This window comes from Monodelphis domestica, chromosome 6, assembly GCF_027887165.1.
Source record: "Monodelphis domestica isolate mMonDom1 chromosome 6, mMonDom1.pri, whole genome shotgun sequence".
Classification (NCBI taxonomy): Eukaryota; Metazoa; Chordata; class Mammalia; order Didelphimorphia; family Didelphidae; genus Monodelphis; species Monodelphis domestica.
In genome coordinates, this window is record NC_077232.1 from 72,790,804 (window position 1) to 72,807,936 (window position 17,133).

At 45.6% G+C, this 17,133-nt stretch overlaps 1 protein-coding gene across 1 annotated transcript in view; it reads left to right on the forward strand.

Moving 5' to 3' along the window:
• Nucleotides 1-16,828, forward strand: part of PCGF3 (polycomb group ring finger 3) — a 144,524-nt gene extending 127,696 nt beyond the window's left edge. Inside the window, exon 11 of the mRNA XM_007496965.3 lies at nt 6,362-16,828. Coding sequence (XP_007497027.1) covers nt 6,362-6,598 — 237 coding nt within the window. The 3' untranslated portion in view covers nt 6,599-16,828. The remainder of the gene's footprint in view (nt 1-6,361) is intronic.
• The last annotated feature ends 305 nt before the right edge of the window (nt 16,829-17,133 follow it).

The window sequence follows — 17,133 nt, forward strand, 5'->3', positions numbered from 1 at the left end:
CCCTTACCTTTTGTCTTGGAATCAATATTGTGTATTGACTCCAAGGCAGAAGAGTGGTAAGGGCTAGGCAATGGGGGCTAAGTGACTTGCCCAGGGTCACATAGCTGAGAAATGTCTGAGACCAGATTTGAACCTAGGATCTCCCATCTCTAGGCCTGGCTCTCAATCCACTGAGCTACCCAGCTGCCCCCAGAACTTCTTTCTTAAGAAGATAGACAAGAGTCAACCGTATATTGTGGGGAGAACTCTACTGTGGAAAATTTGTATAGACATTAACGGGAAGAAATCTTTTCAGAGATCTTGGGCAGCACAAAATTTCTGATAACTGAATTCAATTATTATTGAGCATTTTTCCTGTGTGTGACTATGTGCAGCATTGGGGGAATTTGCTTTCCATTTTCCAAAGACATTTATTAGGTACTAAACACTAGAGGGATACAAAAGACATTTTATCATTCATCTAGGAAGTTGTACCACAAGGTAGATATAACAGCTCTGGAGAATTTGATTATCTGGGAATGGATACAAAGGCAAATGAGAGCCTCTTGCCACAAGGACCTTAAAATCTAGTGAGGGAAATGACCTGACCACCAAAGGCACTAAATTTATAATTTAAATGCAAGTTAAAATGTGAGATATTTAAAGGAGAGAAGCAAAAGTTTTGGTGTTTTTGGAAATCATTTCCAAAGGGGAAAATCAATTTCTTGGAGAGCATTGGAGGAACTCTAGATAGAGACAAAAGTGCAGACTGAAATGGGGTAGGGTAGGGGATGGTCACAGGAAAGGTACTGAGGGAAGAGACATTTACGAAACAAAAAATGAGTGAATAATCCAAGTTACGTCCCATGTGGGTTGTTTATTAGAAAGGCTAACTGTGGGGGGAGACACTGAATGTCAGACTAATGTCAGGAGTTTGACTTTTATCAGGTAGTCAGTTGGGGAAAATGGCATCAGAGCTCTTCGGGAGGAAGATTACTTTGACCTCAAGAATAGTCAGATTATGGATCTCAAGTGAATAGCTCTCTGCATCATTACCTGGCTTCTTAAGATTATGGGGACTAAGGAAATTGGTAGTCTTAGGCTATACTGCTATTCTTTTAGCCTCTCAGGAAAATGAAATGTGTCAAAGAAGGTGCATTTAGGGTGCCATATTGGATTTAACTAAAAGCAAAGACTTCTTGCCAATTTCTAAACATGCTTGGGATTTTGATAAAGGATAAATCAGTCTTCAGTATTTTAAATATGTTCTGTGTGTGTATCACTATCAGTAAACAAGTACAAAGTGTGGCAAGGCTGTGGAAGTAATTGCATATAATAGGTGTCTAGTAAATGTTTGAATTAAATTAGATAATGCTAGCTTCTCCCGTATTATAGCACATTGCAGTTTCCAGAGCATTTTCTTCTGAATTGTCACAGTGAGATTGATGATGAAACCAATTGGTAATGATTTAATATTAGTTGGCAAGTTTAATTTAGTTATGAATTTTCCATATTGATTAAAAATTTTTATCCATATATTATTATTAGGTTTATAGCATTTAAAAAAGCTTCTATTTTTTATTTCAGAGAGTATTCTATCAATCTTGAATTGGAAAAATGATGATTTTTTTCACCAACTTAAACTGAGTTAAAGGAATCAGAGAACTGAATCTGTCACTGGGTATAGGATCATTGGTCTTTTAAAAAATTTTTTATTTTATTTTTAAACCCTTACCTTCCGTCTTGGAGTCAATAGTGTGTATTGGCTCCAAGGCAGAAGAGTGGTGAGGGCTAGGCAATGGGGGTCAAGTGACTTGCCCAGGGTCACACAACTGGGAAGTGTCTGAGGCCAGATTTGAACCTAGAACCTCACATCTCTAGGCCTGGCTCTCAACCACTGAGCTACCCAGCTGCCCCAGGATCATTGGTCTTAATCATACTAAGAGACCCTTTGCTGTTTTCTGAAATAGTGAAATACTTATTGAGTAGGGAGGTGATGTGGTGAGCTCAGCAGCTAAGGAAAGTCACCTTGTGTAAGGAACAGATTGGGGTGGAAAGAGAACTGAGAGAAGGAAACCAACTGGTAGGTTACTGCAGTAGCCTAGGCAAGAGGTGATGAAGGTCTGAACAAAGATGGTGACTGAGTAGAGAGAATGGATGCAAGAGATTTTGTAGGGGCAGAAACAGCAAGGTTTGGCAACCAATTGGCTATGTGCAAGAAGGGATAGTCAGGAGTTTAGGAATCTTGGAGACTGGCAGAATGGTGGTGCCTCCTCAGAAATAGGGAAATTGAAGGGGGTGCCTATGGGGAGAACATAATTAGTTCTATTTTGAGCGTGTTGGAAATGTCTCCAGAGCATCTCTTTTGAAATATCCTGTAGGCAATTAGTGTTTCAGGATGGAAGTTCATGAGGGACACAGGGGCTAATATATAAATCTGTGTGTTACCTGCATAGTGGTGATTAACCCATGGAAGCTGATGAAGTCATCAAAGGGATAGAGAGAGAAGATGGCTCAGGATAAGGGATCTAATGTGGATTTCATTTGAGAATCATTTCTAGCATCATCTGGTACTTTAGATGAAATCTGCCAGAATAATTCGAAAGTTGAGCATCTTAAGTAATCTTCTGGTAGTTTTGTTCATCTCCAATCAGATGGTTGGTCTCCTTGGCATTCCTTGTTGTTTATGAAGTATAGTGACTAATGTAAACATAAACCCAGACTGTTCTAGACCACTAGCTATCTAGTAAGCAGACCAGATTGTGTTTTTGGACCTCAGTTTCTTTACGTCACATGAGTTTCAACCAAATCATATCTAAAATTTTCTTCTAGTTCACAAAAATTTTAAGATTCTCAATGGTGCCTAGTATTTAAGTATAAATTCTCTAGTATTTTTTTTTTCAATTTAAGTGCTAATTAAGTAATTTTTATATTCAGGGCACTATTCTACACTTTGAGGCTACTGAAATAGTCCCTCCCTTTAGAGATCTTACATTCTACGTAAGTCCTTTTCTCAGAATGTGCCTAGGCTCTGTGCACATTGTCAGTGGGCCAAGGTTCCTGAGCCTAGCTGGGCTCATAGCACGTAGACCTGATGGGACTGAGGACCACAAAGTCAGGTTATAGACGAGGGCTAAAAATTCATACCAGGGTAACCCAAAAGCAGCTACAGTGCGGGGAGGGAGGAATCAGTAAAGGGATAAGGTGAGTATGCAATAGATGGGCTCGCTTTTAGGCAATGACTGGGGCCCTTGCTAATTAAGTCTCTGATGTTTTTGCACAAGAGATAGAAGACAAAGAGGAACAAAGAAGTAGGTCAGCAGATAGGTGGAAATTGTCTCTGTTATGTTCAGTATTTAATACTGTCAGGCATGTGAAAGATACTTAATAAATGGTTTATTGACTATGATCCAGTCTGTATGTGTGGGAAAACATTGACAAAGACACTGACTGAGTAGAATTGGTAAACTCCATTTGGCTGATCCACTGGCATTATTTCTCAAGTCCAAACTTGGATTTGGGCCTTTGCTGAGCTGTTGACTCTGAAGGCTCTGCTTATGAAATCTATTCTATTTCCCAAGTAGCCTTTGATTAAAAAAAAAAAAGTCTGTCTTTTCATAATAAGAAACTCAAAGGTTTGCAAAGTGTTTTATATACATGACCTGGATCCTCAGAAACACCTGGTGAGTTAGGTGATCCAGGTGCTATCATCCCCATTTACAGATGGGGACATAGGTTAGGTTAAGTGACTTGCCCGTGGTCACAGCTAGTAAATGTTGCACCTGGCGTTTTAGTCCAGGTATTCTTCCTACCAGGGTATGGGGACCAGGTGCTTTCAGTGAGCTGCATTTTTGGTTTAAAAAATGGTTTCCTGAATGTTTGTCAACACCCAACTATTACACGTAACCGTACTTCAGTCCCTTTAGTAACTGGGGTGCAGCCTGGGCGTTTTTGCATTTAACCTTTTGAATGCAACATTTATTATTAATGGTCATCCACAGCTAAAATGTGGCATAGGGCTTGCTTTCAAGAAACAGAATGTTTTGGAGTCGAAGGACATGACTTTAAATCTCTGTTCTGCCATTTTCCACCTCTATGATTTGGTAGTCAAGTCCCTTAACCTTCATGGGCCTCCATTTCTGGATCTTATGGGTTAGAGTGGGTAGGCTGTGGGTTCATTTGAATTAAATGACCTTTAAGATCCCTTTTAGGCTATGAGGCTGGTTTAAAATGGCAATAGGCCATTTACAGAAGTGTGATAGGAGGCAGGGCAAAGGAGAAATCTAGGTAAAATTTTCTGAAAAATTTGAGAAAGGTAAAAAGCACTTCTAGCTCAGTGGGGAGGGAGGAAGTTGAGACAAATTAGGCCTTGCAGGAAGAGAGGGATTGATTTCAACAGAGCTAGAGGCTGTGGTAGGTATAGAGAATACTAAGAGCAAAAACCCAGAGATGGGATAGAGGCAGGTGGAGAGCGGAGAAGTTACATTTGGCTGTATGGAAAGTAGGTGAATGGGAAAATGTTCTTAATGAGCTTGGAATTCTTGATATCATCAACTCATCCTATCTTGCATCCTTAGAGAGTTGGGAGAGCATTGGCAAATGAAGTGGATCAGAATTGGCTTTTGGTAGGAAGCAGCCCTGGAGCCTAACCTTGACAGAAGCCAGGGATTCTAGGAGGTGGGAGTGAGGAAGGAGTGCATTTCAGGCCAAGACTCAGAGATGGGATCTCCAATGGCCAATGTGGGGAGCGTGGACGAGTGGTAGAGTTTGGCTAGATCATGGATTGTGTGAACTTCCCAGAACAGGAGTGGTGCGGCTGCCTCACTTGAGGCTTGTGAAAGCCTCAGATTTGGCAAGGTTGGCTCTCTCATGGTAGCGGCCGATTTATTTGTGAGCTTTCGGGTCTACAAAGTGCTTCCCATATTTTGTAATTAGCAGCCAGATAGGTCATCGTCATGACAATGCACACCTCATCCTGCTTCAGATAACAGTTCCCCTTGTCCTGCAGAACACTGATTTAGCATCTGTAGGTAAAAGACATGCAACGCTTAGTTCCAGAATTGATCTCACTGGAGGAAAGCTTTTCCTCGTCTTTCCTCATCATGGATTTTCCAAATTCTCCGCTCCAGAGAATGCTCATAGAGACTGCCTCCTACAGCTATTTTCCTTATATGTGGGCTTATTTGGAAAGACCTTCAGTTTACTTTTAAAAGTTGTCCTTGAGGCATATTTGTATGTGTTTACATGTGTTTTTCCAGCCTACAGCTAGCGCTTCAAAGAATCTGACAAATATCTTGGGGTCTAGGCTCCCCACCCCTCCCTGGGCACAGGTCTGTATCCCATGACCTCTAACTGCCAGAGGCCCAAGAGGGTAGAAAGGGGTTCCAAAAGGATGGATTTCCCATTGATGTGGTGACAAGGAGTTATCACCACCCAGTCCTTTGGCGTATTCTGGGCCCCAAGATTTCTGGTAGTTTACAGTTCAGCCTGCTGCATAAGACTTTTTATCCTAGGTCACAAAAAGATCACAAACATACACAGAAAGCCACTGTATTTGTACAATTTAGCCATATCATTTGGGAAATGACACCAGAAAAATGAATGGAATTAAGCCCTGGGTTGTTTAGATGGCCAAACAACCTCCAAGTACGTAACCAGATTTCCCAAAGTAGAACGTAAGCTCCCCGGGCGCAGGCACCGCATCCTCTACACCTTTGTATTCCCAGCATCTACAGAGGGCCCTTAGGTTGGGGAGGCTCCAAGGAGGTCTCCCCGACCTCTCCTTTTTATCCCGCTGCTTAGTTCTGCCTTGTTTGGGCTTTCCTTACTTTTACAAGTGGGAAAGGCTTGATTCAGCGGCATTCCCGGCCTCCCCGGACCACTGCCATGCCTTCTTCACTGTGCTAGCAGCCTCGATTTTGTATGCACCACAAGGCTCTCAGCGGCTGCTGCCGAGCCGGGGGATGGATCAAATAGTTCTCTAAGAGCGTGTTCCTCTTCATTCTAACCCTGTCAGGCATTCTTCAGAATTAAAGGCTCTGAGCAGCAAATTACCTACAGAGGAATTGGTTTGGCTGTAATCTAAGCCAAGGAAAAGAACTCAAACCGAGCCGGTCCCCAGGCTATCCCTGCACATCCTCGCTCCGGGCTGGCCAGGCTTAGGGCACGCTGGAGTTCTCTTCCCGTCCCCCCCAGAGGCCGCCCTCCTCAGGGAGCCATGGCGAGCAGGTGGGATTAAACGGTCTTCACTTAAAGCGAGGGACTTGTTGTACGCTAGGCCTTCCTGCTGCTCAGCTGCCCCGGCCCCTCCCTGGCCCCTTGCCCTTCCTCTTGCCCTACATGAGGGGAAGATGCTTTGAACATATGTCTGTTCCGCCCGCAGGGTGCTCCTGCCTTGGCCTTGCTGCTGAATTTGGGATTGGCCACCATGAACTCTGAGGATGCTGAAACCCAAAGAGGTCCTGCTATCACAGTGCTGACAGGCCACAAGGACCAGAGTGGAATCAAGCACCAGGGACGGGCACAAGCTAAGGCCAACACCAAGAGTCAAAAGCACGCTCATCCGGTGATGGAGCAGAAGCTGGGAGCCCAGGCATGGGCAGGCTCCCAGACTGTGTAGGGAACGGGGCCAGCAACTCGCCATGGCTGGAGCTCCTGTCCGCCACCTCCTCACGGACTCGCTACTCGTGGGCCTCTCAGGCAGAAAGCCGGGCATGGGCTGGCCTGCCGGACAACCGCCGGTCCAAGGCCACCGACCCATGAGTTAACGGACCCCCCCTAGGCCAAGTCCTATTTTCTCCATCCCCTCCACAGTGCACAGGCCGAGGGGCCTTCCAGGAAGCCCCGCTCTGGGGGCAAGCAGAAGACACAAGCCTCCTCCCCTGGGCCACAGCCAGGATCCGTGAGACAGGGCGTGAGGGCCTGGACCGCCGGACACTGGGGGTGGGCTTCCTCTCACACCCAAACCCCATTAATGCTTAGAGGCCCAATTCTGTCCCATCCAACAGACTTATTAGACGCCCGCTGTGCCCAAGGCACTACGCTAGCTCCTGGGGATAGGGAGGAGTCTCGCCCCAGGTCCCCGGTACCTTTACTGGGAGGAGAGCCTGGGGCTCTGCCGGCTCCTCTGGGCAGCATCCCGACCAGGTTAGACGGAGATGCAGTAAACGGTCCTCCCACGGTACCCTTCCAGGCCGCCTCTTCACACACACACATTCCCCTACAGCCCATTCTCTAGAGCTTCCCCAGTTCTGTCATGCCTTCGGGGGAAGCACGTATGCTGTGTGGCCTCCGATCCCTGTCTGCCATCATAACTCTCTACCTAGTGGGGCAAGAAGGAGCATCTTCCCCCAACCCCGACGCCTTCCCTACAAAGCGGCCTAGAGAAGGGCCTCCCGGAGCTCCCGAGACCCCAGGAATGTCCTCCCCACTGTTTCAGACAGCAGGAGAACAGGATGGAGGGCCCGAAGAGCTTAGAGAAAAAGGTGGCACATCCAGGGCCAGCTGAGACAGAGCAGCCTCTGAGCCATTCTCCCCGCCTCCCGGTCCATCCTAGACGTCCCAGGTCTGTCTCCTCTTGGAGGCTTGGCCCACTGGGGCTTTGGGTTCGTGCACCTAGATCCTTCATGCAGACCCACTCCTGTCCCCTTTTCTGGTGGGGCTGCCTCTTCCCCCCAGATAGCTCCCATTCCAGCCCCTCCTACCCCAGAGGCCCCGGGCTGCTAGGGAAGAAGAGATGGTTGCCCTCAGAATAGTAACCATGCTCAAATATTCTGCATCCATGGTGGGTGTTGTGTGGGAGACGGGATTCTCCCTCTAAGAGTGGGCCTTGGAAAAATTGCCTGCCTTGGCCCAAGGCCACCGATCCATTGAGCTGGTGCCCATTCCCTCCGTCCCACCCAGGAGGAGGCTTGCCACCTCTTCTGACGCACCAGCTGTGCATTGCCGGCTAGGAAATCACTCCAGGCCCCAAGACACCGAGCAAATAACGGTGGGTTCAAGTATCCCTCCTAATAGTGGCCGAGTGACCATTGGTAAGTCACTTTACATCTGTAAGCTGGGAAGGCCACTCCTCGCCTCTTGGGAAAGTGCTTTGTAAGCCATAAAGCAAGGCAGATGCTCACAGCGTGGCAGGAGTCAGAAGTGGGGGCAGCCTGGCCTTTCTGGGCCCCCGGGATGGGAAAGGCAGAGTCTGTAGGTTCCAGAGATGAGCAAACAAGTGCCTGTCACTCCCTGCGTGACCTTAGGCCGATGCACTCTCTCAGGCCTCCGTCGTGTCCTTTATAGGATGAGAGAGTTGGATTTAGTGACCTCCGAGGGCCCTTCCGCCTCTAGAGCTTGGATCCTACAGAATAAATGCTGTGGCTCACCTTGTCCTTTGTCTGTAACGGGGTGGACCCTCCCCAGAACCCTAATTCCTCGGGTAGATGGCTGAGCACTCGCAGGGAACCACGGTTGGGCTAAAGGTACCCGTGAGTCTGACGAGGGTGTCCTCCTTAGACCAGTGGCGGGAGGAGAAAGCAGCAGCGGAGACAGGCTGCACCCCCATAACGTGCCCCGACGTGGGCCCGGTGCACACACACAGGGGCTCACCCATCACGGATGCACAAACACAGGAGTCCAGGCTCCCACCCCCGTGATCCATTTGGATGGGGGCCCAGGGAGCACACAGATGAGGAAGGGCACCCCCCCGCCCCGGGATGTTTGGCAGTGACGCACGGGTACCAAAGGGCGGTGTCTACGCGCCAGGGAGAGTCAGACTGCCAAAGGGTCCATAAAAAAAGCCAAGAACCCTCCATCTGGTCCAACTCAGTCTTTTACAGATGAAAAGTAGCCACGGCCAGAGAAACAAAATTAATGACCGAGGGTCCCCCAGCCGGCTAGGGACAGAGCTGGGGTGAGACTCTTGTCCTAACTTCCCAGAGGAGATCGGGTGACAGTGTATGGACTCTACTGTACAGAGAAGGTGTGATGATGCTTATTAGGGAGCGCCCCTCAATTTGGCAGCCCCAGAAACTTGCTGCCTTCCCTGGGCCTAGCCTCAGTTCCTCTTTTGTGGAATAGGGTTAATCCCCGACCTTCCTGCCTGGCAGCATTGGAGGCAGCCCTTGCTGTCTAAGCGATGTTTGCCGTTGTGCCAGGAACACCCTTCGGCAAACATTTGCAGGATGCTTTTGGAACTGGGCTAATCCGTAGTTTAAGCACATCTGAGCTGGACAGATGCCAGGCTTTATCTACCTGGGGAGATTTTTTTCTTCAAAAAATAAACATTTTATCCTCTGTTTCTAATTAATGAGACATGGATTCCCAATCCCCGGCCTCCCTCGGAGGCAGCCGATGAGGAAATCTTGGCTGAGCCCTGCCCCACATTTACCCCAGGTCCACGCTTCATAGCATTACTCTTTTCTAAAGATCATGCATTTCTTTTCTGTCTCCTCGTGGTTCCCTGTAACCAAAGGTCTGCCCACGAGGCTCTCCTGTAGAGGGGAAAATGGGGAAGAAACCTAGACCTTTCCTCCAGGGAGCTCGCGGTCCAGAGAGACACTTAAGTCACAAGACAGGAAAAATCCGAGGTGATGGTCTGCAAGAAGGGTGCAGACGTCACGCTGGAAAACATTTTTGTTATGATCTCCCTCCATATACTCAAGTGCCCCTTTAGTTACTGACCGCCCCCATCAGAGCTTCATTCCTTTGGGTTAAGCATTACTCTCTCCCCCCTCTGTGGAAAATCGACGTCTGAGCCCCCTGTGACTCGGGGAATGAGTTTAGCCAATTTCCTTTAAGACAAGAAGGGACTGGGAGCCTGGGGAGGGCTGGCGAATCAAGAGAGAGAGAGGGGAAACATCCCAGAAAAGAGGCTGAGAGAGAGAAGGGTGGGGAGGGCTAAAACAAACTCATGGGGCCAAGTGCGATGGGAACATCCCCAGATGCTTGCAGAACGTAAGGTTAGCTCGTTCCCTATCGGAGGAATCACACCTGGTGGAGTTGAATACAAATAGTCCTAATCTTTTCCAGCTGAAAAATCTGAATTTGAGACCTAGCCAAGGCACCCCGGGAGCCCTTCGAAGGCTTTCTCCTGCCTACCTCATTGACATTCCAACTATGCATCTAACTCTGCGTCCTGCAAAATGTCAGCATTAACCCGGGGTCACAGCGGACTCAGTGTAAACAGGTCTGAGCGGTAGCTTGGACACCTTCAGAAGGTCGAGTTAATGTCACGTCCATGACTGTGAATGTCTGTGAATATTTTAGCTTTTGATATATTTTTTTTTTTACATTATGATCTTTTAAGGTTACTTCCAAGTGCAGAAAATCATCTGACGGAGATCTGGGGTGTTTAGGGGGCTACAAACTCCACAGTTGATGGGGCAGCCGAGGAAAGGAATGAATGAGTGAATGGATGAATGAATGAATAAATGAATGAATCAGTCAAAAATTAAGCACTTGCTATGTTCTAGGTGCTGTGCTAAGTGTTGAGGATATAAATATATAAAATCCAGAGAGTCCCTGCCCTCAGGGAGCTTATATTTTAATAAAGGAAGACAATACAATAGAGTAAGGTGCCATGGCAGAAGTATTTTAGTCTGGGAAGTTATAGGGATGGGACCCTGTGCAGATACAATGATAGTATTCCTCCCATGTCAGAATGGATAGAATAGATCTAGACTTGTGATTTTATTGGCATTGGAAACTCCCTCTGCCTAATGCAGATCAGCCCCTTCTCTGCAACCAAGAGGCTCAGAGAGTTGTCCGAGGGCACGGAAGGGTTATTTCAGCAGCCGACGTGGATGATGGGAAAGGCTCAAACTCAGGTTCTTGGCTCTATTTGGCCAGCTTTCTCCACAATCCCATGCTGCCATGTGCATATGTAAGTATATAGAGAATAAATACAAACTCAATACAGGATTCAAAAGGGAGGGAGGGTGCTATCAATGGGAGGATCTGGAGAGATTTCACGTAGAGGGTCATACTTGGAGATTCAATGAATGGAGTTGGGGGTGAGAAGGGAATGCATTCCAGACACTGGGGGACTTTGTGAATAGTAATAAGGTTGGTTTGGCAAGACCCAGAAGTAAAAAATAGAGAGTTTAGATTGTGTAATACAATGTCAATGCCCACTGAAGGCTCTTCAGACTTTGAGATTTAAGAATTTCATGACTCCAAAGATGTGCATGTCCTTTGGCCCACGTCCTGGGTGACATTCCTCCAGATCTCCCTTTGGTTTGTCAACATGGAATCTAGAACTGACAGGCTAGTCCTAAATCTTGGGGTTCATCAGATCTTACTAGGCTACAAGTTTGGGGGTTCTAGATTCCAGGTTGACAGGTTCATCATTTTGATCAAACCCTCATCCATATTTGATGCTTGAATATTATCTAATATGACCAGAAAGGTAGCAGGATTCTCCCTCTCGACTCCCAGCATGGCAGGCGGGCTTGGACTGAGATTCCCAGGCAGAGCCAGATTTCACCGGGCTGATGCTGCCCAGGCCCATTACCCTCATTCCTTGGGCACTGGGGAGGTAGCACAGGAGGGCACCTGTGCATCTCTGACTGCGCCAGTGCCTGTGGGAGAGAAGGAAAGAGGGAGGGTGGACAGGAATCCACCCGAGCTGAGTCACAGGGAATTCTCAGCAATGTGCTCATTGTATTTCTCAGCTCCTGGGAAAGCAATTCTGGGGCAGGTTTGTCTCCTAGTGATGGATCAGCAGAAGCAGAGTATGCATCATCAGATCTTTCAATTCCTGTTAGAATTCTTAGAGATTTGGCTATTTTAATCATTAAAACCCAGCCTTTTCACTACCCTTTCTATTGAAATGTGCTTAGTACATGAATTGAGGTGGAAACTACAGCGATTCCCATAATGGCCAAAGAGCCATAAGTCATCGGTGTGGTCCCTCTAGTTGTCTGTCCCCCACTGGATGATGGATGTCAGTAAGGTTTGATCATTTCAAGGTCACTTTCTAATTCCAGGCATCTCATTTCCTCAGCTAGAGAAGGGGATTTTTCTTATGGCTAAAGAAGAGTAGATAGAGATAAAGTAGGTGGAGAGTCAACTTTTCAGTCAACTTTGTCTCTGACATGTACTGGCTGTGTGACCCTGGGCAAGTCACAACCACTTAATGCTTCAATCAAATTCAGTTCTAGAGCAAGAGATGACCTTCATTGTTCAGTCTTTCAGTCGTGCCTGACTCCACATGACCCAATGGACCATATTTGTCCGTGGGTTTTTGGTTGTTCTTGTTGGCTTGGTTTTTTTTGTGTGTGTGTGTGTGTGTGTGTTGTTTTTTTTTTTTTTAGCAAAGATGCTGGAGCGGTTTGCTATTTCCTCCTCCAGTAGATTAAAGCAAACAGAGGTTAAGTGACTTGCTCAAGGTCACACAGCTAGTAAATATCCAGAATCCAGAGTCCAGAATTTGAATTCAAGTTTTCCCCACTCTAGCCCCAGAGCTCTATCCACTGAGCCACTACCCTTCCTTGTTAGAGGGAGTTTATTTCAACATTGAATTCCCTATACCAATGATCGCATGGTTCTGGTCTAAAAAAGCCACCACCACCCCCCATCCAGATGATTTGGCCTTACAGGCAAATCCTCTTCCATTCTAGGAACAAGATCAAATAGGATTTGGGGGGAGGAGAGGGAAGTATAACAGGGTACCAGAAAGTGTGTGTGACAACTGTGGGACTGAATTGGGGGATTCAGACACACTTTCTACCTCTTGGGCACTCAACTCCCTAGTTTGGACTAATAAGTGACCTGTAGAAAGCCACTGTATGAATCTAAAACCATGCTGGGTTTGATTCAATGTGCCATTAAAATGTTCAGAAGGGGGAAACAAATGGCCTCTTTAAGAAAAGCTTCCAGGAAGAAGTATTGGTAACTAGTCTCTTTCCCCCCTAAACATGCCCTTCCTTCCAACTCCCACATTTTTACTGTTGGTTTTACCCATTTTCTCTGTTACCCAGGCTCAAAAAGAGGGGACCCTCTTAGATTTTAAACTCTCATCCATCACCCTGCCCAAGATCTTGATCAATTTCCAAATCTCATGGAGTCTCTTTCCATGACCACTTTTCTCTCTCTCTCTCATGTTCCTAGTTCCCTTTTGTGTAGCCTCCACAACTCTAGCTCAGGCTGCATCTTCACAACCTCATATTACCAGTAAGGTAAGGACCAGCACCACTTACTAGTGTAAAGAAAAACCAATAGGATGTGATGCTCTGATTTAAAAGGGCCTTCACCACCACCATTACCAGCCCCAGAATTTCCCCTACTGTTCTGCCCTTCCTTCTCACATAATCATGACTACAAGTGTCCTTGAGGACCCAATCACCAGGTGATTACTGGTCCAGACATTCCACTTTTCTTCCCTGTCCATCTGTCCCTTCTCCCAGGTTGCTTGTGTTAAGAAAGAGAATATATCAGGACAAGATGCTCTAGCCCCTGTCCTAACTCCTTCCTCTTTGATCACAGGACTCAATAGAATGGGATCCTTGGATTAACTTCTGCTGTCCTATAACTCCTACATTCTTATTTCATACTTTTCTGAACCCTGTGACAAGGTATCCTTCTCAAGTAAAAAAATCTCTTCTATATTCCCCTTGGTGCCATCTACTTCTGCTTTTTCTTTTTTCCATGCCCTCTTGGAACTCCATGTTCTATAACAGAGCCCCCTTCATCTAAATCCCCTCCTCCTATTTTCTTTCCTTTATTATTTATTATTTAATTATTTATTATTCCTATATTCTTCTGTTGTTCAGAGAAAACTGATTATATCTAGATCCTTCCCTCTCCAACACACACACACACAGCACTAGAACGAGGAGTCTTAAAATCATAGATTTAGAGCTGGCAGGACCTTCAGAGGTCAAGTCCAATGTATCCATTTTACAGATGAAACTGAGGCCCAAAGGGATTAGGTGGCCTGTCCAAGTGACTCTTGTAGTAGAGCCAGGATTCTGGTCTTCTGGCCCCTAATCCAATGCTCTTTCCATTACACCATACTGGAATCAGACTATTCTTTACTACCCACTGCTGATTCCAGAGTCTCCATTGGTCACCATCATATAGCATAAATTTAGACCTACTCAACTAGCATTTATTAAGCACCTACTATGTGCCAGGTACTGTTGCCAACACTAGGAAGGGAACTCATAGGCATTCTTACCCCTTGTCCAACGTTACAAAGCAATAAAATGCTTGTAACCTCCCCTGTTCAAAACTTTTAGGGCCAAATGTCTAAATTCTTGTTTACTATAAATTTACTATAAATGACCAGCCTTCAAGTCACTCTCTATCCTTTCTCAAGGAAATTAAGGCCCAACACAATTTTCCCCTCCACTTTCTGCTCATACTTGGGGATATGCTTTGATGTCCCATCTAATACCCTGGCCTCCCGACCTCCTCAGCTCCTCTGATCTACCCCTGCATCCCCCCACAGCCATCTGTCAGATTGGTCATCCCTTAAAACTGACCATCACTCAAAACACTCTTACCTCCATGATTTTGAACTCTGAATTTCCCCTCTCTGAGCATAATGAGCCATTTGTAATCTCTCCTTTTTCACTCCCTCTAAATCTTTGCATCAATCACCAACTTTGTCTTTCTTCTCTGTTCAGGTTTCTCCTTTTTAGTTGACTTCAGAATTAACCAGTTCAACTTTGTACCATCGTCTACACTCTGAATTTCTTGTCCTCTGTCTTTTCTCCACTGATATCTTACCAGTCTTCAATAATGGGCCATCCCTACCATTCACCATCTATGGCCCCACAAACATGCCGTTGAACTTTCCTGGAGAGAACTGCTCAATTATGCTGACTGAGTTGATTACAAATTCAGTTGGCCAATCTCAACAGGGCCCTCCCTCATGACTAGAAGACAATCTTTTTGACTCTTCTTTGATTGACTTTCTGTCCTCCCTATGGTGGCAGAACCAAACTATATCCTCTCTTCTTAAACCCCCAATTCCCCTCTATTGTGGAGACAATATCCGAAGGCTCCACCCAAGAAGGTTAAGCTAGTTTTATTTGTTTTTTGTTGTTGTTGTTGTTGTTGTTGTTTTTCCTTGAAAGCTATGGAAACTTTCTTCAAGATTTAGTTGATTCAGGGACCTAAGACTCTGGCCTTTGCTGGAGATTCTTGGTCTCCAACAACCAGGATGAAGGGAACTGGAGCTCTTCCTTTGGACTTCAGCTTATAGACTAGCAACAGCTTTGGGGAAGCAACTGTTGTCAGTGAATATGCTTCCCCTCTGACTGTTCCTTCTCTGCTTTTTCATTCTCTGAATGATCTTTCCCTCCCTTTGTTAACCATTTGATGAACTTCGAGTGTCTCATTTGATTTGAAATTCAAACCTGAGTCACCAGGTAGGCCTAATCAATTTTGGCTTATCAGACCCCATCTCAGCAGATGACCTTGTCTCCTTTTATTTTTGGAGCAAATTAAGGCTTTTGCTTCTCCCCAATTCCATGCATCCAAATCCTTCTACATCTTTACCGAGGTGTTCATACTTTATTTCCAGCTCTGAGGAAGATGTGGATGTTCATGTTGCCAAGCCAACCCTTCTATTTATGCCCTCAATCCTATTCCCTACAGCAGTTTGTATCATCAAATGTCAATATTTCATCATCTGATGGTTCTTTCCATCTTTAGGAAAAAAAAAAAAAGATGCCACCAATACTTGAGGTTGTCATACCCCTGAGCTACCATCCCAGATCTCTCTCTCCCTTTCACTGCCAAACTCCTGGAAAAGATTACCTATAATCTACTGCCAAGCTCGCCCATTGACTCCATAAACCATTGCAATCTGGTTGCTCACCCACCAGTCCACACAAACTCCTTTTGTTCTTGGACATCTAAAAATCTCTCTGGATACTTTCTTCTTCCACACTTCCATTTTTTTGTTCTTTTCTTTTGTTTTTTTTAAATTTTCATTGTTTTTTTCATTGTTCTTTATTTCATCATCTTCCATCTCCTACCTCAAAAGCATGGATGTCTTCAAGTTCTGTCTTGGGCTTGTTTTTCTCTGAATTCCCTCCATTAGAGATCTCAGCTCTTCATATAGGTTCAATTATCTATACTTAAGTGGCTCCTCGTCTATCTCTTTTAACCCAAATTTCTTCTCTTAAACCCCATTTTCACATTGCCAACTAACTGCTGGATAACTCCAGCTGGATGTCCCATTGAAATCTCAATTTTAGCATCTCCAATTTAGCATCCAAACCTGCCCCTTCTACAGACTTCTCACCTCTCATTTGAGCAATAGTAAGAACCTCCTCATTAGCCTCCCGTTGTCTAGGGAGACTTTCCTGTCTCCAATCTGTCCTCTTGACAGCTGCCAAAATAATCTGCCAAAGGCATGAGTCTGGCCATGTCACTCCTCTGCTCACAAACCTTCAATATCTCCCGATCACCTCTAAAATAAGATATACATTCTTTTCTCTGTTAAGCTGTATATGATCTGGATCTAGCCTACCTTTCCAAATTTATTTGATATTGTTCCCTTCCGTGTACCCTATTTTCTAGCTAGACTGTAATGCCAGATGTTCCTTATACCAGAGACTGTCTGCCATGCCTGGAATGTATGCCTTCCTCCTCTTAGAATCCTCATCCTTCAAGGATCAAGTCAGGGGCTACTTTGTGAAACTTTCTTTAATCTCCACAGTTGTTAGCGATTTCTCCCCATCCTCAAATTACTTTGTATTTATTTATCTGTATGTGTGTTGTATCTCCCAGTAGAATGTAAGCTCTTTGAGGGCAGGGATGTTTTTATTTTTTATCTTTTTATTCCCCTGGGGCCTAGCACAGTGCCTTGCTTATTGTAGGTGCTTAAATAAACATTTGTCAAATTGAATTGTTGAATTGCCTCTTGCCTGAACTATTATAAAGTCCTTCCACCTAGAATCTTTACCTCTTCTTTTTTCCTCTCTGAAATTAACCTTCTTACTTCCCTAATACGGTTCCCTAATGCTTATAGAATAAAATATGAATGCTTTAGCTTGGAATCTAAGACTCTCCACAATTTGGCTGCAACCTACCGCCCTGGCCTTATTTTACTCCCTTGAATTCACTCTGCATTCTGGCCAAACCAGACCACTTGCTGTTCCCTTGATCTTGTCCTAGGCTCTCCCACCTCTGCATTAGTACAGGTCGTTCCCC